This window comes from Rhea americana, unplaced genomic scaffold (genome assembly GCF_003343005.1).
Source record: "Rhea americana isolate MKP2758 unplaced genomic scaffold, rheAme1 scaffold_263, whole genome shotgun sequence".
Classification (NCBI taxonomy): Eukaryota; Metazoa; Chordata; class Aves; order Rheiformes; family Rheidae; genus Rhea; species Rhea americana.
This window is the reverse complement of record NW_028186383.1, coordinates 266590-287472: the sequence shown is the minus strand read 5'-3', so window position 1 is coordinate 287472 and position 20883 is coordinate 266590. Positions and strand designations below refer to the sequence as shown.

Sequence of the window (20883 nt, the reverse complement as noted above, 5' to 3'; positions counted from 1 at the left end):
GCCACATTTCTGGCAGTGATCTAATCCAGCCATCATAAGCATCATAGTTATGTCTATTAAGTCACATCATACATTATTTATAAGGATTGTCAAAAAAAATAGATCCTGTTTTGTCTGTTGAAAGTGTTTTCAATATCTGTTTAGGAGGAGAAGGCTACTCACAGGTAAAGATACAACCCTTTTAAAGATGTTACCCAAGATTTGTTTTCTATTTACTCATTTTTACCTGTTGCTAATAGCACACAAGGTACAAATACACAACTACAGGAAAATCCTTAGCCAATCTAAGATATTTCAGAATTGAGTGCAGCAAATTTGGCTGTATGTTGAGAGGCATCATTTTCTGGCATTATTTACTTCCCAAATTCATTTTGTACAGAACATATAGTAGCAATTTAAAGGACGCACAGACCTAAGTAACATACTGTTTTTTTCCTAAGGCAGAAACACTKCTCTTTTTGGAAGTGTTTATAAAATGGGAAATAATAGATTCTCTCTCAAAGCATTTTCTACAATATTGTAACTAAAACTGATGCATGTACCTCATATCCTTTATAAACTGGTAAGTTAGCAAAACTGTCACGTGTAGTATCAGTTAGTGGGAGCTCTTTTTCACATTGTTATCATTTAAGGAAAAAAAAGGCAGCAGTTTGAACTGAAAAATCCTCCAAAAATAAAAAACACAGTTCTGTACTATGTCTAACAGGTACAGCACACGATGACTGACCTATGAACATTTTCAGATCTTAAATCTACTTCCTCTGTGTTACCTGTGGCATTACAAATTACAATACATAAATGACAAATACTAAACTGAGTAAAAAAATAACATTATATATATATATATATACACACACACACTAAAACTGATCCAAACCAGCAGTTCTACTTTACAGTAACACTTGCAATGCATAATTTAAGAAAATTACTGATTTTCATATCTGTTTCATCTGTACATTCTTTCTCTTACATAAATACTATACATAGTACCATTATAACTTCCCATTGGGATTACAATACAAATAGTTTCAATCACATTTAATGCAATTCTTTGGTTCAAGGTGATTAGCTCCTTCCTCAAAGACTTCATAAGTATCTTGCATAGTATACTGCTGTCATAAATTCAAGGATTAGAATTTTTTCTTTAAATTCCAGTCTCCTCTTAAGCAAGCTCTCCAATTTCAAAATAAGAAGTCATCTGATAATCATTAACAATCGAGGAGTTGTATTATGTTCTCTAAGCATTTTAAGTGGTATGCATTTAGCTGATTTCCTTCTGGCTGTGGAGTAGCTAGGGAGAAGAAAAACAATGACTTAAACTTCTAGTTGATTCTTAACATAAAATGTTTTTGTTTTTTAAAATTATATCAATTGCATGGTTAGGATTCATGCTATTTTCTAATCTTTTCCTCTATATTAGRAGTAGCAAATCAAGTACTAATACTTTATTTTGCAAAATATGCTTCTAACAAACCCTGCTAGAATTAAGTGGCTGTCTCAGCTTGTTTATGCTATATACATAGAGGTATGCCTGATAGCTGCCAAAACCTCTGAGAATATTTGTTTCTACAGTCCTTTCTCCATGTGAAGGACAAATTTGGAAATGAAAAAGAACAAAAGGCATTTTGAAAAATTTCTCCAATTGTTCTCAGAAGAATAATATATCATTCTGGTTATTAACCTAGACATCACTGTAAAGTGATCAAAACTTTATTAGGATAGGCTAGTTCAGAAACATAATGTAGGAAAATGTTAATGACTTCACATGACTAAACAGTTACAATTACAGTTCTATAAAGTATTTTAGAGTCAATATAATAATCTTTTTTAATGCAAAATGAATATTTCAGTCTAAGACCTTATGTTCTAAAGTAGCACATAAATAAAGAGGGATCAATGTTAAGAGGTGCTATTCTGTAAAAATTTCTACCTTGCTGATTCAACACGTTAGTTTGAATAAAAAATCTTTGATTTGTAGTTTAATATATATACCATAAAYACAATGAAGAAAAAGATAGAGATATATCTGTTATCAGCTAAAACACACTGAATACATAAAATGTTGCATAACRTTATAATTAATGGTTAACTTAGTAAAGGATGAATTTGGAACAACAGAACATAGATGAAATCAAGGGATAAGAGTTACACAGCACAAGAAGAATTATTGTGAGATGTTCTAGCAAAAATACACCTCCTCCCACTATTTTGCAGTTAGAATACTGCAAAGTTTTGTGGAATTTCTGTCCTGACAGAAAATTCGGAATTATATGCATGGATAAACCTATCTGAGTACAAAAAAGAGTAAATGCAATCAGTGGAAAAATGAACAGCTTAAAATAAAACATTTGCACACCTTTGCAAAAATCAGTCAAACTAACAAACCTACTGCTAGCTATTGAAGTTGCAGCTATAGACCAATGTCTGAGTATCATTTCAAAATTAATGCTCTTGAGTTGAACAAAGTAATCTATTGTGTAAAAGGTACTCAAACTATAGTTATCTTCAGTTACTTAAATARAAAAAGGCTCAAGGTTTCAGAAAGCCAGCTAACTCATGTTATAGTATTTTCCAACTGGTACAATGAACTGTTCTGATCTCTTCTCTGTGTAGTTGAGTACAGTGAAGTTGAAGAACATTAAGCATCTCAATGCTGAATGGATAATTTTTCTAAACACTAAATTTAAGGATTAACAAAGTATAGCATGTAGTAAAGATTGCATTTTGCTGCCATATCTTTAAAACTAACCTTAGCAATTTCTGAGGTCTTATTTATAATTTGTTAATCAAGAGACATTTTTGCATATCTGTATTTAAATATGCCTAATTACAAACCATATCACTATTCGTTATTTTAGAGATAATGTTTTTGAACATGATGTTGTAACTTGAAGTGTACTAATGATCTATTTGATGGAAAAATTACAGATAAGCATAGTTCTTCCAGATGGAAGATAGTTTGTTCAAAACTTACTTTTCTTCACTAAAGAATAAGCTTCATCTATTCTCCTCCTTATTGATGGATTCTTCAAAGTTACTTTTGCCTGTCACAAACAAACAAAAATAAAATGATTTTACTTTTCCATAATATGTTGATGCTTTAATAATGAAGATAGTCCTTCTACTTATAATTACAAAATTACAGTAATTCAGTAGAACATGATATCCAGGAATTTTAGAATTAGCATATGACTGTATCATTGTACACATTACATTTATGTAAACAAACACAAACTATATCAAGCTGCTTATATTTCATGTGGTATAGCATGACATGAGCAAATGATTAAAATCAGAAATTGGAACTGCTGCTGTAAACTTTATTTTTATTTATTTACAGGTTCTTTTATTCTTTACAGCATAATAAAAGCAATACTACAGTTTTCCATTCAAATGCACTAATTTTTCTTAAGCAACAAGTCTTAATCAAATACTAACCTTCTGACAGTTGTGAAGCAAAGCCCAAAGTGAAGCTGCTCCAATTCTCTGAACATCAAGGCTATCACTTTCCAAACAGGTAGTTAGCACAGTGATAGCATTATCTAATAAGAAAAAATAGAAAATTCACTTAGCAAAAAACATCAAAAGTGCACAAAAGTATTTACATTTCTGAGGATTTTTATGATTGGAATTACTTACTTCTATGATATCTACGTATAACAGATATTGGTATGGCACAGAAATTAYAGATATTATCAGATAACTAAGTATGTTGAAAAATTTGCGGACTGCATTGTAAAAAAGTGTTTGTAAGTGTATAGCAAAACAAAAAAAATCATTTCTAAAAAATTAAGCCATAAATAATAAAACATATACATGTAAAGTACCACTATCACCCATGAAACTTACAGAGTAAGTAATTTTCATGAAACTGTTTTATAACTCCCTGTAGCCACAATTACAGCTGCACTGGGATAAAAATTAAGATATTGACTTTTTTACTTATTAATTACTATATAGGTGGATCTCTAAGTGATGAGAAATTTGCCACTTCACCTGAGGTCCCTAAATCTCCTAGGCTTACTCTGTTCTGCTTGTTCACTTCATAAAACATATACACTCAGTGGATGATACAACTGAATAATGCATGCTTAGTTAATGCAGTGAATCAGCATCTTGGGCCGGGGTGAGGGGGGGGTGGGGGGGAGTAAGGACACTACAGAAGTCCTATTGAGAACTTAAGGAAGACAAGAGTCTTCTCTCTGCAATTAAATGGAGAGAATAAATATGGCTTTTATAGACAATCCAGAAAAGTTAACTCCATGTTGTTATTTAAACATATATGCTACAATCACAATACCAGTGATTTGTTAGAATTAATAAGGTTCTGTCCAACTGAAAGACAGGAGCTTCCATAGTAAAAATACAAATATAAAATAGCAAAAATAAAGCTAAAGTAGCTTATTTCAAGATGACTGACAAAAGGAATTCTTCAAATCTCCCTCTGAAAAAATTGTAGAAATACTTACAGTCATGTTGCATTATTATATCTCTCTATTTGAGAAAACTAAAAATACTTCCATTCATGTTGCATTACTAAATTCAAATGACCAGTCTTGGAATAAATGTTTTAATTATCAATTTTCTTTTTTGGGGGGGGGTGGACAGGGGCACAAAAAAAAAAATCTTATAAGTACATTTCTCCAAAATATAATTTCTATAGTCACTTCTATGTTGATAATGACAATTATTTTTATAAAAAATATTTTCTCAAAAACAATATTGATTTCTTGATGAGTAATCCAACTTACAATGAAAATATGGCATTCTAGAAAACATCATATTCTCAGAGTAAAATAGTTTCAATACCTTTCAGATACTTACCATTAGCTAATATTTTGGGTTTATTAGCTGGACTAAAACAAATGTTATGTAGAATAAGTAGTGCTATATKTTGATTGCTCTTGTGTTTGTATTTACACATCTCCACAATCTGGTCTAAAGTACCATTTATCTTCAAAATCATCTGCTGTCCATCTTCTCCCAAAGATATATTCAGTAGCAGCTTTAGCCAAAGAGTAGACACATTACTAACATTTTTATGACTTCCTTTTGGCAATGACAGAGACACAAAGTTCTGCAGGAAGTTACTCTGTCAGAAGAAAGAAAACATGCAAGATGTTAATATTGGTATTATTGTATTTTCTATTTTGTTATTTGCTATGTTAATATTTGTATTATTGTATTTGCTGTCATTGCTATTTGACCTTCTAATCTGTGGACTTAAAATACATATAATAAAACATTAATACTAYTTTTTGTCAAGAAACCCATTATTATTCAAGAATACTTAAAAGAATTATGAAAGAGATTCACATCTTGTTTAAAAAGGTAGTTTGATTAAATACATTTTCTTCCATAATAACTTATACAATACTGATACATAAAAGTTGGTCCAACTTAATATATTTATTTAAAGAGCAATATCAATCACTCTAAGCTTTCTGTTTTGCTTTGTACTTTTGAGTTTCTGTCAAAGATTAGCTGGAAGCAATTTAATTAAATCAATATTGTATTTAGCATGTTCTTGATTCATTAATTATTATTTTGTTATTAGCAAATCTTAAAGGTATAGTATGTCTCCTTCACTATTAGGCTGAGTACTGCCCCCATTTTTGTAAACTTTGAAGRTCTTTGTCTTGATATCTCACACATAACTATTCCTATTCTCAAACAATCTCCACTTTAAGGAGATTCAGAGCAGGTGAAAATCTATTTCACTGTTGCAAGAGGGCCATGTTGTAAACAACAACATTTCTATCATGAAAAATGTCCTTGGCTAAATATTTCCATCTTCAGAGACCTCATACAATAATGCATGTAAGTATCTGGCTACCAAAGCAAACAGTCCAGCAGACAAACACGCTGTGGTTTTGTTCACACAAGTATAATATTGCTAAGTTAATTCTAACAAAAGGAATTACAGTTGTTCTTATGCAAGCAAACCCCAGGAGAGAGAATGAAGAAAAGTAACATTATACTAGACTAAAACTCTAAAGAGAGCTATAGACAAAACACCTCATTCAATAGACCAGCTTCTATAGAATGAAGCATTTGAGATATCTTTTCTAGAAAAAAGTTTGAAAATAACAGTAACAGTATAATCATATTTCAACATAATTACTGTCATAAAAGGATCATATTTTCCCCCTTTTTTTTCAGGTAACTAGGCCCAAAAAAGAAATTGCTGCAATTATTAAACTACTATAAAAGATGCTAAAATAAATACACTTTTAATAATTGCTGCTGTGTTAGCTAGTTTTATCAGGTGACAACCATCCTACATCTTCTACACAGTCTGGCTCTCTGTCCCAAGGTACTGAATTTATTAGATGATCAAAGTAAAATAAAATAAAATAAATAAATTAAAAAAACAGATCTAAGAACATTTGATAAAACAGTGTAAGGACCACTAAACTTACAAATTAAAATGGAAAAAGACAATACTTAAGTGTACATAATAAAAACTGATTTCTACTTAACACCCAAATACTGGCATATATGACACCTTCTCTAAAACCTTAACTTTTAATCAAGATTCATACTTCATAAAGTATAAATCTTCACAATCTATTTATTCAATGTTTAATTTCTCATTTACTCACATGCAGTTTGTTCTACTGTTTGCACACATTCATAATCCAATAATACATGTGGATATTAAAAATTTTGCAGCTCAGTGAAATTAAGAGGTTATAAAAAAAGCATTAGAAAACTAAAAATAGTGTAGTTTCACATGCTATTTCTGTCCAGACTACTATTAATATGACTGAATTACATGCTGTACGTACAGAACAGTAACACAATTCAGAAGTCTCAAAGGTTTTGCTTCCTGCAGAAGCATTTTTATGATTCCAAGACACTCCATATTGAAATTGAGAGTTTATTAAGAAAAGGAAATTGCATCCATTGCAGTGCTAAAAATCAGTAAAAAAAAATATTATCTACTTACCTTCTGAATAATGCCTTTACAGTCATGAGATAGAGCAAGGTTAGAAAGAAGACCAAAGACCGTCTGCTGAATTGGACTGCTCTCATTCAATATTTGGGTAGCCAATTTCATGATGTTATGCATTAACGAATTCCCAGTTGCACTTCGTACAGATGGAAGCAGTGGTTGTCCACCACTTGCCCAACAAAGTGAACCACAACCTTAAAAAAATGAAACCCTTATCACATGAACAATTTTCATATATATTAAGAAAAGACTGAGCTGCGACTGCTGCAAGGTGTGTTTTTTTTTTTTTTTTCATTTTTTGAACCACAGTAAAGCAATTAGATGGGCTTTGAGTAGAAAAGTGACCTGAATGTGACAGTTTACAGGCATGAGAGTCTATTGATATAAAGCCTAAGAGCATATTCTGCTGTTAAAGAGAAGCCATTGCTTTATTTCAGAATATTTCCTTAAAAACTAGAACACCAGATCTAAGACATTATTTGCATGAGAATCTGAAGTAACCCAGTAGAACTGTTCCTGAAAAGAAGTCTCTAAACTTCTTCTGGAAGGTTTAATATTTTTCTTAAAAGTATTTTTATGACAAATAAAAATTTTGTCTGCATTTCTCACTAGCTTGTACCACAATAACAAGAAAAATCCTATGCCACAGATCTACAAACTCAAAACAACATCAAGGAATGACTAAGTTTCAAATCTGATATATGTAAACAAACATGCATATACACATTTTTATTTAGTGGCATTTGCCACCTGCAGCCACAGTTACTTTCTTATATGGCAACAATAAATGAAAATGAGACAGTTCATTTCTTAACTGCTATAAGCAGCCAAATGCATTTCTTTGTTCAAAGACACTAAAGGAAAATGGTTAATGAGTTCAGAGTAGTCAAGTCTGGGTCACCTCATAAGCCAACTACCCTGAACAACAAAAGAAAACTGATTAATTTAAAATCACATCACCTTACTAGCAAGGAAAATAAAAACACAACCCAGAGTCACACAACTGAGGAATAAGAAAGGCCATCAGAACTTTAAGCTTGATTTCCAATATATCACAGGACATAACACTACTTGATTTAAATTATATATCCTGTGGGAGGCAAACATCAACCTTTCCTCAGTCCATATTAAAAAAATATGTTGTTCATGAAAAATAGCATCAGGAACTGTCATGAGGCCTGGGGAAACTAACTTAGAAAGAGTGTTAAAAAGCTAAAAAAGCTCACAGAGCATTCAGTTAATGTATTTTAATGATGCTGTTTCTTCACGGGAGTTTGACTGGGAAAAATCAACAGATACTTAAAGGTCTCTTCACGCCATGGCAGAATCATAACCTGAGTCAATAACCAGAATACGAAATGAGGCAAATTCATGCTAGAAAAAGGAATAGGCTTTTAACAGTGGGGATAATTACTCATCAAAACAAGAAACAGAGGATTTCCTAATTAAAAGAGAATCYTTATGAAAAACTATTTTAGTTGAACACAAGTTACTGAGGCCCTTAACAGAAATAATTTGGTAAATTTTAATATGGAACTAAACTAGATTATTGAATGTGTCAAAGACAAGAATCTTCTTAATAAGGGCTAAAGTACTGATATATGTTCTCTCTGATATAATTCCTGAGAGTAGTATCTCTACAGCATACTGCTCAGTTTGGCATGACTTGGAGTATAACCTTTAGACATGGATTGAATTAAATGCTATTTAATCCTTTAATATAATTGTATTTTTGCTAAACCCAACCTAGTTATTAAAAGTCCTTGAAAGAGGAACTGGGCAAAAGTCTTGAATGTATTAAAATCAAAATCCTAAGACTGTGATGGCCCAGTGCTTTTGTACTTTGCTCTTACAGTAGTAATAAACTTCATAATTCCTTCCCTCTTACTAGACTATTTCTATCCTCATTAATCTAATTAAATATTTTGATGTATTATATCAAAGAGTGACTCTTAATACCTGCAGGATAGTTTGCAGTGTAGACACAAAGCAAATGCAGAGCTATTTGCATCGAGGAATCATCTAGTAAAAACCATGGCCATAGTGAATGCAGAACAGGAACAAGATGAGCTTTGAGTGCTGCCATCTGCAAGAGTATGAGAAAGAATTTAGAGAAATATACTATTAAATATTTTGAAAAGATTATTTTATATTTTTGCTAAAATCGTATAACATTTAACACACAGATTTTTCTCCTAAAGTGGGAGAAGCACATTTTTATCCTGTTTTGTCCCATTAGTTATTTTACATAATAGTATAGAAGGAAGCAACACACTCATCTGAACACCCAAGTAACTTCCAGTATATTCCACAAGACAACCGCTTAAAATCAGTTTCCAGTTTTAAATATTTTAATTAAACTGTTTTCAGGGAATCACTTTTCAAGTATCACTTCCACAAAGTTCAAGAGTACTGCATCCCAAGGAGTAAGAAGTCAAACATAGCAGGGCAGGAGATCTGCATGGATGAGCAAGGAGATCCTAGCAGAACTCAGACAGAAGGAGAAAGCACACAATGTGCAAAAAGGGACAGTCCACTTGGGAGGAATATAAGAACATTGTCAGAGCATGCAGGGATGCAACAAGGAAGATTAAGGCCCATTTAATTGCCAGAATTAAATCTGGCAAGGGATGTCAAGCACAACAAGAAAGGCTTCTTCAAAAACATCAGCAGCAAAAGGAAGACTAGGGAAAATGTGGGCCCACTGTTGAATGGGGTGGGATGAATGACAACAGATACAGAGAAGGCAGTTACTGAATGCCGCCTTTGCTTCAGTCTTCACTGCTAAGGGCAGCCCTCAGGAATCCCAGAATCTGGAGGCAAGGGAGAAAGTCTGGAGAAAGGAAGACTTCCCTTTGGTCGAGGAAAAATCGAGTTAGAGATCTTTTAGATCTCTAACGTGACATCTACAAATCCATGGGCCCTGACAGGATGCACCTACAAGTGCTGAGGGAGCTGGCGGATGTTATTGCAGGGCTGCTCTCCATCATCTTTCAAAAGTCAGGGAGAACTGGAGAGGTGCCTGAGGACTGGAAGAAAGCCAATGTCACTCCAGTCTTCAAAAAGGGCAAGAAAGAGGACCCAGGAAACCATCGGCTGGTCAGCCTCACCTCCATCCCTGGAAAGGTGATGGAACAGCTCATTCTGGATGTCATTTCCAAGCATATGGAGCAAAAGAATGTGATCAGGAGTAGTCAGCATGAATTCACCAMGGGGAAAGCATGCTTAACCAACCGGMTAGCCTTCTACGAYGGAATGACTAGGTAGGTAGAGGAGGGGAGAGCAGTGGATGTTGTCTACCTTGACTTCAGCAAGGCCTTCCACACTGTCTCCCGTAACGTCCTCACAGGCAAGCTCAGGAAGTGCAGGCTAGATGAGTGGACAGCRAGGTGGACTGAAAACTGGCTGAAAGGCAGAGCTCAAGAGGGTTGTGATCAGTGGTACAGAATCCAGTTGGAGGCCTGCAGCTAGTGGAGTCCCCCAGGGCTCAGTACTGGGTCCAGTCCTGTTCAACTTATTCATCAATGACCTGGATGAAGGGACGGAGTGCCTCCTCAGCAAGTTTGCYGATGATAGGAGTGGCTGATACACAGCCTTCAGGCTGTGCTGCCATTCAGAGAGACGTGGACAGGCTGGAGAGATGGGAGGAGAGGAACCTCATGAGGTTCAACAAGGGCAAGTGCAAGGTCCTGTACCTAGGGAGGAGTAACCCCATGCACCAGTACAGGCTGGGGGCTGATATGCTGGAAAGTAGCTCTGCAGAGAAGGACCTGGGGGTCCTGGTGGACAACAAATTAACCACGAGCCAGCASTGTGCCCTTGTGGCAAAGAAGGCCAATGGGGTGCAGTAGGAAGAGTGTTGCCAGCAGGTCGAGGGAGGTGATCCTGCCCCTCTACTCAGCCCCGGTGAGGCCACATCTCGAGTACTGCACGCAGTTCTGGGCTCTCCAGTACAAGAGAGACATGGGGCTACTGGAGGGAGTCCAGCGTAGGGCTATGAAGATGATCAGAGGGCTGCAGCACCTGCCCTATGAGGAATGGCTGCAAGAGCAGGGCCTGTTTAGCCTGGAAAAGAGAAGACTGAGGGGGGATATTATCGATGTGTATAAGTACCTTGGGGGGAGGAAGGGGAGCGTCAAGGGGACAGGGCCAAACTCTCTTCAGTTGTCCCATGTGACAGGACAAGAGGCAATGGGCAGAAGTTGAACCATAGGAAGTTCCGCCTGAACGTGAGGAGAAATTTCTTCCCTGTGAGAGTGACAGAGCACTGGACCAGGTTGCCTAGAGAGGTTGTGGAGTCTCCTTCTCTGGAAATATTGAAAGCCCGCCTGGATGCAACCCTGTCTAACATGCTCTAGGTGACCCTGCTTCAGCAGGGAGGTTGGACTAGATGATCTCCAGAGGTCCCTTCCAACCTCAACCATTCTGTAATTCTGTCAATACTTTAAATTATCTTTAGTGAAATGTGTGTACCAACACTTTACCATATATACGTAATATTAAAATTCTTTGTTAGAAAGTTCTCAAGTATACATTGATATTTTATTTCACCTCAGCTTTTTAATACATAGTTACTGAATATTATTTGCTAGGAATTAAATATATTGTTCTTCAAAACCATACCGATGTTATCCTAGAATCACTCTAAAATATTTTAATTACTGTGAGACTGACAATTAAAGATTGATTCATTCTAACTGTGATTGTACAAAAGCTCCCAGTCTASTATTTTATTCTACTTAATTATACTAATTATTAGAATTCAAAATGCAAGGACATAGGAGAGTACATAGGAGAGCTGCATAAAGCAAAAAAAAGAAAAGTGTCAGTTATCAACAGCAAATCTCTCTACTTCAAAAGCGACTATCTCTGCAGACCTCTGATGAAGACAATTAAGAAAAAACCAAACCTCAACAATAACCTCTAGTTTCTGCTCAGAGGTTGTGAAGCAAAAGTTCTTAGTTCCAGAAGGGAAAGGGTGCGTCACCATAGCCAGAGCACTAATATATGTGAATCATAGGAATAAACAAATAGCTTTTTCAGGCCCATAGTATAAAATGGTGTTGCATACACAAAAATGTTGCTAACACATCCTCTCAGCAGCAGTATTCCTGGAAGGTCTGGAAATTTTCCACTAAGTTCCACTAAGACCTTTGTTAAAAGCAGCAGAATTTGCATCATAATGCCAAGAGAAATTAAATTGTGAAAGAAAAAATGACCTGGAAATGTGTAACTGCATTAAATTTATCAACAGTAAGGAATATGAATAGTAGTGATCAGAATGAAAGAACGTAGGAAAGAAAGAGAGAAAAAAACTGAACAAAGCTGTATGGAAAAATGAATAGGGATAAGAACTGAAATAGAAAAAAAATGACAAGCAAAGAGAAATGATGAAGAATGTAGAAAAGAAACAGAAAACAAGATTCTGAAGAAAAAAATTATGAAAAATCAAAACAATATTGGGCCCTGCAGGATCCATCTAAAATGTACTATTATTTTACTAATTTAACTGAGACTGTATGAAAAGTAAATGACAAATTAATATTTTGGGATTATTTTATCCTTCAGAAAGGAAAAAGGAAAGAGGAATAAAGAAAAGAAACAACACATCCTTTTTTGAATCTTTACAGGCTTTCTTATTCTCATTTCTTACAGCTCCACACCTTTCTTCAAATCCATTTTTCATGTTATCTATTTTGAAAATTGGATTGATTGATTTTCAACCAAGCCAAAAAAAAGTAAAAAGGATGACTATCACTTTCAACCTTTTGGACACAATGTTTCAATAGGAACATTGAATATCTAACGCATGCATAAATAAGCAGAAATAATAATGAAATTTAAACTATTTCTTACCATTAATTTTAAGTTTAAATCTAGTCATCTCAAAAATATTTTCTGTATTTTCAATCTATGACTCAATGTGGGGACATTATTTTAATATAATAATACTTACTTTGCATTCTTCATTTTGAAAGAGGCAGTTTCTGAGGAGCTGCATAGCACACTTTAACTGCTTGATAAGGCTATCCTCCTATTTAGACAAAAGCATTTGAAGATCATCAACATAAAAACAGGATTAATTCTGTGCAACGGAGAAGAGATTTTCAAAGGTCAGGTGCAAATATAAGGTGCTAATGGTAAGGTCAAATCTGTTCTGTGTAGTTTCTTTCTGATCTTAGATAAAATTCGTCTCACCTAGCTTTAAACAGGCAGACATGCATGTACACTAAAGACATTTACAATAAGTTACTTGTGTCATCCTCATCTCTCTTCATAACCCACAGATAGTATTTCTAGGGGGACTGATCCAGCTAAATGCAGAAATCCATATAGTAGAGCTCCATTTCCCTTACAACTAATGAAAGAGTAGGAGGGAACAATTTTAGGTATGATTTACTCTATCACAAAGCAGACCCTCTAAAACAAGCTAGATGAATCATCCCTAGAAACATCTATTTTTCTTCTTTGAATATAAACTAAAGATAACCTAGCTTTATTGCAGATCTCTACATTTGGTCAGACCAATCTATCCTGATCTTCTCCATGTCYTAGTTTCTTAGCCTTAATATTGGAAATAGAAGTACTTTCAACTTGATAAGAATGTTGTGAAGATAAATACAGACCTTTGAACAGCCAGGTCTATGCTGAGATTTAATTATGTAAGTAAACAACACATCTGTCTTCACGGATGTGCTGTGACAACAAAGGACTCTAGCCATGGCTGACCTCTAACTTTTAAGTAGTGGACATGTTAAACTACTTCTGAAAGATGATCAAATTCCAATAAGCTCGTTCACCACAGGAAGCTAGTTCTGTTTTTAATCAAGCATAAAGGAATAGAGATGTATGTAAAATAATATTCAGGCTTCATCTCAAAGAAAGTGAAGAAAGAATATCTGCTTTTAAATGATATCATGTGCAACTGATGACATTTAGTGATGAAGTAAAAGTCTATCTCAGAAACAGCAATGAAAGTCAAGCACTGTCAGTGAAAGAGCAAAGTACAGTTCATCATTACARGTGCCCTTTATAACAAGTTTGTCCCATTTTTAACTAAATAAAATGCAAACATTAAACAGTTCCTTCAAAAAACTTATGCATTACAATAATTCTTTATTTATTCAATAAACCCAAATTAAAATAAATCCTATAAAATACTACAAGCTACAACTAACACCTAGTGTGCAAACTGTTAGTAGGTTAAAAAAAATTTAGATTGGGTGGATACTTGATTGTTTATGTTTTTTTTGGGAGGGGGAGGGGGAAGGAAGGGCAGATGATGGGACACTTCATTTTTATTAGGATCTACTTTAATCTTTTTTTTTTCTTAATAAAGCTTGACAAAGATAAACATTTGGGTCTTGTAAATCATTTAATGCCATTTGTTGGCATTAGGTTAGTTTATTCATGAGAGGAAAGGAATCCCAGGTAAAATACTTCTGTTTTTCCTTAGAATGAATCTAAGTCAAATACGTTATTTTTCCCAGCAGTTAAAAGAAAAGAAAYAGAAAAAGAAGATAAACTCTCCCTGCTAGGAAAGGAGATCAAGACCCAGTGAACATAACATTGGGCAAGGGAGTGATTGAAGGCGTGAGATAATCGAGTAAAAGCTCTAAACTCACTGGTTCTTAAAGAAACCCTAGAATCCCGATCAACTACAGGTTGTCATTTACTCTTTCTCACCCATGACAGAGGGCCAACAGTATTTGTCTCAAAAAAAAAAAAAAAAAATCCTGAAAGTGCCTTATCATATCAGCCTTACGGATTTTACTGTTACCTTTTTTTTCTGTGTTTTACCAGGCTTCAGGGAATCCAAATTCATCTGTGCATGAATATGTTTCATCTGCTCTACACAGCTGTTTACTAGGTCAGCTAGGAAAAAAAAGCATAAAAAAAACATGAACATGCGTCTTTCTTGCAATTATCTTGATTACTGGTACCAACCTGAACTGATACTTAAAGGTACCGATGACCAAATTCTGCAACTTCAACAAATATTGGCATCTTTCTRATTTCAGAAAGTAAGTAGCACACTCTGAGATAGATTGAGTATAGTTAGATGATCTCAAGAACCAAGAAAATATTTGTCTCCTCTTACAACTGCGTTCTGTGAGATGAACTCCGAAAGAAGGAGGAACTGATAAGATGGAGAGAAGAGGAGGTATTTTGACGAATTTTTCTGACTTTTTTTTCATATCTATAGTTCTGTATTTCCACAGGTTGCTGAAACAAGGCAGATAGCTGTCAAAGATGAAGACAACCAGGTTGACTTGGAAAAATAATTGTGGGGAAGAGGATAGCAATTCATGATTTTTGACATCTTTAGCAATACTGTCTAGAAACTAAAGGCTGAACCTTCAAGAAGTTAGGGCAAATAACCACATACATTTATCTTACCCAATTCCTCCCCCCGATCCTGGCAGATTTGCTATACCTGAGGTGGAACAAAGGAAAGCAAACATTCTGGTAATTCAGAATCTAAACGTTAAGCAAGGTTCTTGTGACCCAGAGCCCTTGAATTATTACAAGATTATAGGATCATACAATAATGGAAGCTGGAAAGAATGACTCCCAGAGATCATCTAGTCCAACCTCCTGCTCAAAGCAGTCAGTTTTGAGATCAAACAAGGTCTAAATTTCTCATTTCAATTTATGCTGATTGTCTCTTGCCCTCCCACACCACGCACCACTGTAAAAAGGCTCTGTTTTCTTGACAGTCTCATAGGTACTGGAACATCGCTATTAGGTCTCCTTGAAGCCTTCTCTTCTTCAGACTAAACAAGATGTCTCTTCATAGGGCAGGTGTTGCAGCCCCCAAATATCTTCATGGTCCTCCACTGAACTCGCTCCAGTTTGTTGATATCTTTCTTGTGTTGGGAAGCTCAAAACTGGATACAGTTTAGGTGTGATCTACTGAGTGCTAAGTAGAGGGAGATAATCCTTTCTCTAGATCTAGTGGCTATGCTTCTGTTAATACCAGTCAGGATGTTATTGGCATTCTCTGTTGCCAGGGAATACTGCTGGTTCACATGCAGCTTGCTGTCTACCAAGATCTGCAGCTACTTTGTAGGTCCTCTGTCAGTCAATTCTCAGCCTGTATTATTGTAATGGGTGGTTCCTTTCCAAGTGTAGGACTTTGCATTTGTCCATGTATGTTATCTGGTCCCTTAAAAAGTAGTTCTTAAGAGCTGAAGAGTTGGTGTTAAAGCTACAGATACCTTCAGGAGATACCTCAGACCTCAGAACTCTTCCCTTTATCATTTGTGCTGCATTACTGCAACGTAATTGAAGGCTGCTCTAGCAGAGGAAATGCTGAACTTTAATGCACTGGTGGTGCTTTCAAATGAAGTCAAGTCTTTGGATAACCTCTTGTGAAACCAATGAAAGGAGAATCCTGATTGAAGCAAGGACTAAGTGGACCACCAGTATCTTGGGGAAGAGCAGAAAGTGGGTAGATAAGGCAGGATTAGAACTTTGGAGTTTGATGCTAGTACTGGGATCAGACACTGAGCAGACGCATCTAAGCTATTTCAGTGTGATCCAGGTTTAAAGAATGTTAGTTTAAACAAACCAACATGGAGATGCAAATACCTAGAAAACATCCCAGACAGAAAGTGTATCTGTGTTGATTAGTAGATATTAGGAATATATTGCATAAGAAATGCAAATGAACCAGTCTTCCCTGCATTCTGGTGGACTCAAAAATCTTTGAATAAAGGTTTTTAGTTTTACTACTGAAAAGCAAAAGCCTTGGGCATGGAAGACGTTACCTTCCAAGAGGAGGGGCAGCTGCTTTAAACACTGTAAAATGGGAAGAAACAAACAAAAGAGCATTTGGGTAGAGAGAACTGAGAATGCAAGGCATACTTTCACTTACAACATTATATTGGCAAAGCATGGAACATTTAAGAAATGGAGGAATTCTCTAAAGACATTGCCAGTGCATCTCCAGTTTCGCATGGATGAATGTATCACTGGCAGTAAAAGCTCAAGTTTCTTCTCACTGTAACACAGAACATGATCTAACCACAAATTTTAGACTGGTTACAACACAGTATTTTACTTCTGGCTGAAAACTTAAATTATTAATAAACTTTATCTGTAAAAATCAGTTAAAAGTGTTACTGAAAATTAAGTCTTTTGTTTGAGAAAAAACATTATGATTTTTAAAATGTGAAAAACATCAGCAAACATTTGATTTATAAAGCCTTTAACATACATTTTAAAATGTATTTTATTATGCTGACCTTCTAAAGCACATTTCTGGGCATTTTTGCTGACAGCTAACAGGGACAGTAATGCACTTGTAGCAGCTTGTTTCAGGACATCCTTTGAAGATTTTCTTTCATAGACCTACAAATAATGCAAGATAAATTACCTCAACAGAAAAACAGTCATACATATTAAAAGTGGTACTTTTACCTATAAATATGCTGTTATAGTCTATATTCTCATTCTGATGATTCATAAGTGTATTCCTATTTGGAGTTCTCCTTGCACATAGTCATGTTTATAGCTTATCTACATCACAATGCTTAACTATTTTCCCAACTAAAAGGTTTAAAAAAATTCCTTTGCTCCTAAGCCCWCTCTTCTTAGTCTTTTCTTTATATTCTACCTTCCTAAAGACCAGATGTCTAATTTTGGCATTCTACTCTGCAGCCACACTATCATAGACAACTCAGTAACATTCCTCTAGTGCAATCCTATTTTCCTTCAAAAGAACATTCAAGAAGAGATGCTGAATATCCATAAATTTCTTTACAACAAACAYATCACTGACAAATAATTTTAAATACACTTCCAATCAGAGAAAAACAGTAGTTTGTCTTATTTTTGAATCCATGTGAGCCCTTTGTGAGCACTGCATTTCCAGTAACTAATAACAACATAAATATTCCTTTGAAAGTACAGAGATTATATTTATTTGGAGACATAGAGCAAGACAGTTGAAAGACTGTGAGCTAGCTGTCTCTTACTGGCTTTAGACCTCTAGCTAGTAATTGTCTAACACATTTTTCAAATTTTAATATGCAATAAAATATCAACGCTTACTCCAAGGTTATCATTTACTGGAAATGCTCAGTGCAGTCAGGATTAGAAAGGTCAAGAGATGAAGAACAATAAGTTAATAGAAAACTCAATGATATGGGCAACTGATGGCAAATTAAAGCATCAAGACATTGGCTAGGTTCTGCATTTATAGCTAACAAAAAAAACATATTTAGACAACAACCAGTTTTATCAGATCCCAAATGAAATCAGAAAACCGTAAGCAACATAAGAGTTGTGTATTTATACTGATTACTTTCCATACKGATAAGCAGTGCTTCAGTTCCTCAACAGAACATATAAGTTGAGTAAGTTTTAAGTTTGAATAGTTTTAAAATATATATAAAAAAGCATAAAAGTTTAAACTTAATGCTAATTTCTCAAGTCATGAGACAACAAAATATTGAGTTCCTTTAATCTTGAATTGCCTAATAAGTAAATTTCATGATTTATCCATTCAAAGCCTTCTGCAAGAGTAAGTAGTGACGATTTTATTTCTACYCTAATATATTGCTAATTGCTTATACTTTTCCTAGTATTTAGGAAAAGTATAATTTCCTAAATTTCCTATAATTTCCTAGTATTTAAAGTCAGCATGTGCACATTTACTAAATTGGTTGTATGCAGTAACACATACTAATTTAGGACCTGGTCTGCTAATATTCATACCTGCAGACCAGGGCCTAAGTTCCAATGTGCCGCTGCCTATCATCTACTTTGTAGATTTTATGTAGTTAAGGTGACTAACGGAGATTACTAATTCTTTGACAATTCTTTCCTTCTCTATATTAGTCAATTACTTGCTTGGGTACATCTTAGAGAAACACTGTATTTATTTTTTTGTTTGTTTTTCCTTAAACTAACGTTTTAACTATGTTATTTATCCTACGGTCTCCTTTAACTGCCACTCAGTGAGGACCATGTTTTTTTTTTTTTTAAAAAAAAGTAACATATAGATACATTTTGAAAGTAATACAATACTGAAATATTATGTCTTACTGGTTTGTAGATGTATTTTTCTATTTAAATTGTTAAATTTATCTTTCTCTCTTTATCTGTTCTTTCCTACTGCTTCTGTCCGATACTTATTACTTCATTTAATTATAATCATAGCCATAAAGGTAGTTGTCTAGTTAAAGGACCTTTTTTTTTTAATCCAGGTTTATTGTGGGATTATTTTATTCTTTTATAGAGAGCATTCTGTAATTTTCCATTAAGGGTTTTCTACGGGTCATAGAACCCCCAAAACTTCTAAAAAATTTAAAAGTATAAATTTAAAGTATTTAAAATTTAAAAGTATAGCATCTTGCTATACTTTGCTCTTTTATAAAATTGAAGCTGTTTGTTTCATAATTCTGTCATTGTTTTTTAGGATCACAGTACATATAACCCTTTCTTGGTTGAGACTTGTATTATAATGCCCCAGGAAGCATAGGTTATCTTTTGTACGTACTTTGCTTGCTGTCATCCTGCGAGGCATCACTCTTTGCCAGTAAAGACTGGTAATTAGTTATGTATATTTGTAGCAAAAGAGAAGGTCTTTGTTCTTTAACACACTGGCACATTGCCTGTGCCAGAACTAAGGAGGCTTAGGTACATACAGAAGCACTAAATTCTGACATACTTCAGGGTTGCCGCAATAGTAAGCTGCTTCTCCGTGAAGATTACTAGAATCTCAGTACACAGAACACACTGTGCTCTCAAAATACTTATAAAGCCATAGCGGCATGACACAGCAACATGGGGAGCACAGGTTATGTGACAGACGTTAGCTTGATCAGGGCAAGTCTTAGTAAGAGCAAGCTTATTCTACAGAATTCAACAACTACAGGAAGAGAGCAGATGAAGTGATACTAATCAATATTACATACTGAATGGTCACACCATTCAACATCCACTGATATATACTTAAAAAAAAGAAAAGAAACAGTATTTCACATTGCAAATTAAGATTAAATGTGATTTTTATATATAWAAAAAAAATTACTAGACATTTAGATTCCAGAATACCAAAGCCACATTAGGTTATATGAAACTTGCATCTCATAGACAAACAGTATACTTCTAAAATTAACAAAGAAACAGTATTAGTAAGTGGGAGTGCTTCAGCTTTACTCAACCGTTTAGTACATTTTACTCATGGATCACATGATTTAAAGGACAATGAGTATATAGATAGAAGAACYGAACTTCTGAAAGAAGATAAATTAGGTACAAATTTCTCATACATCTTGTCTTATTGGTAAATTTCATATATATCTTGTCTTATTGGTAAGTAATGGAAGAAATTTTGGCAGTCTGTAAATAAATGAAGGATATAAATTTGGAGGAGGTAAAAGAAGTATTTAGGACAGTACAAACAAATATAAATAATAATAATGAGATTACATTAGGAAAGAGAAAACATTCAGAATGAGTATCTAGAAATATGGCTTGTCAGTAATATATGTATTATGTTGGGCAACAGGTTCCCAAAGGAGTGAATGGATATATAATACCTGACATATTTAAAGTTCAGTTTGTTCCTATACTGCAACAACTGCAACAACCAGGAAACGAACTACAGGGCTTAATGGCTCGTTTCGGTTTGCAATTTTTATGATTAGGCAGCTTGTTAAGCACAATGATGCTGTCATTTACAGTGGGAATAACTATATTTTGAGTCTTAAAATTCCATTACATGTTTGGAAGAATAGAAAGAAACATTTTGGTATACAGCCAAATATATTCTACTCACATGCAATCTTCCCCACATGAGATTTCATATCACTTTGTTGCAGTATGACAGTAATTGTCTTCAGAAGCACTGCCTAGAAGTTGCTTCTCTGCAAATTCTCCAGTTTATTACATGAAGTTCAAAAATAAGTATA

At 34.5% G+C, this 20883-nt stretch overlaps 1 protein-coding gene across 1 annotated transcript in view; it reads right to left on the bottom strand.

Moving 5' to 3' along the window:
* Positions 1 to 825: 825 nt before the first annotated feature.
* RTTN (rotatin) overlaps positions 826 to 20883 on the bottom strand; it is an 88927-nt gene continuing 68869 nt past the window's right edge. Inside the window, exons 41-49 of the mRNA XM_085307758.1 lie at positions 17209 to 17314; positions 14739 to 14833; positions 12915 to 12992; positions 8918 to 9044; positions 6953 to 7152; positions 4825 to 5092; positions 3439 to 3542; positions 2975 to 3044; positions 826 to 1291 (exon numbers count right to left, since the gene is read on the bottom strand). Of these exons, the coding sequence (XP_085163884.1) occupies positions 1209 to 1291; positions 2975 to 3044; positions 3439 to 3542; positions 4825 to 5092; positions 6953 to 7152; positions 8918 to 9044; positions 12915 to 12992; positions 14739 to 14833; positions 17209 to 17314 (1131 nt within the window). The 3' untranslated portion in view covers positions 826 to 1208. The remainder of the gene's footprint in view (positions 1292 to 2974; positions 3045 to 3438; positions 3543 to 4824; positions 5093 to 6952; positions 7153 to 8917; positions 9045 to 12914; positions 12993 to 14738; positions 14834 to 17208; positions 17315 to 20883) is intronic.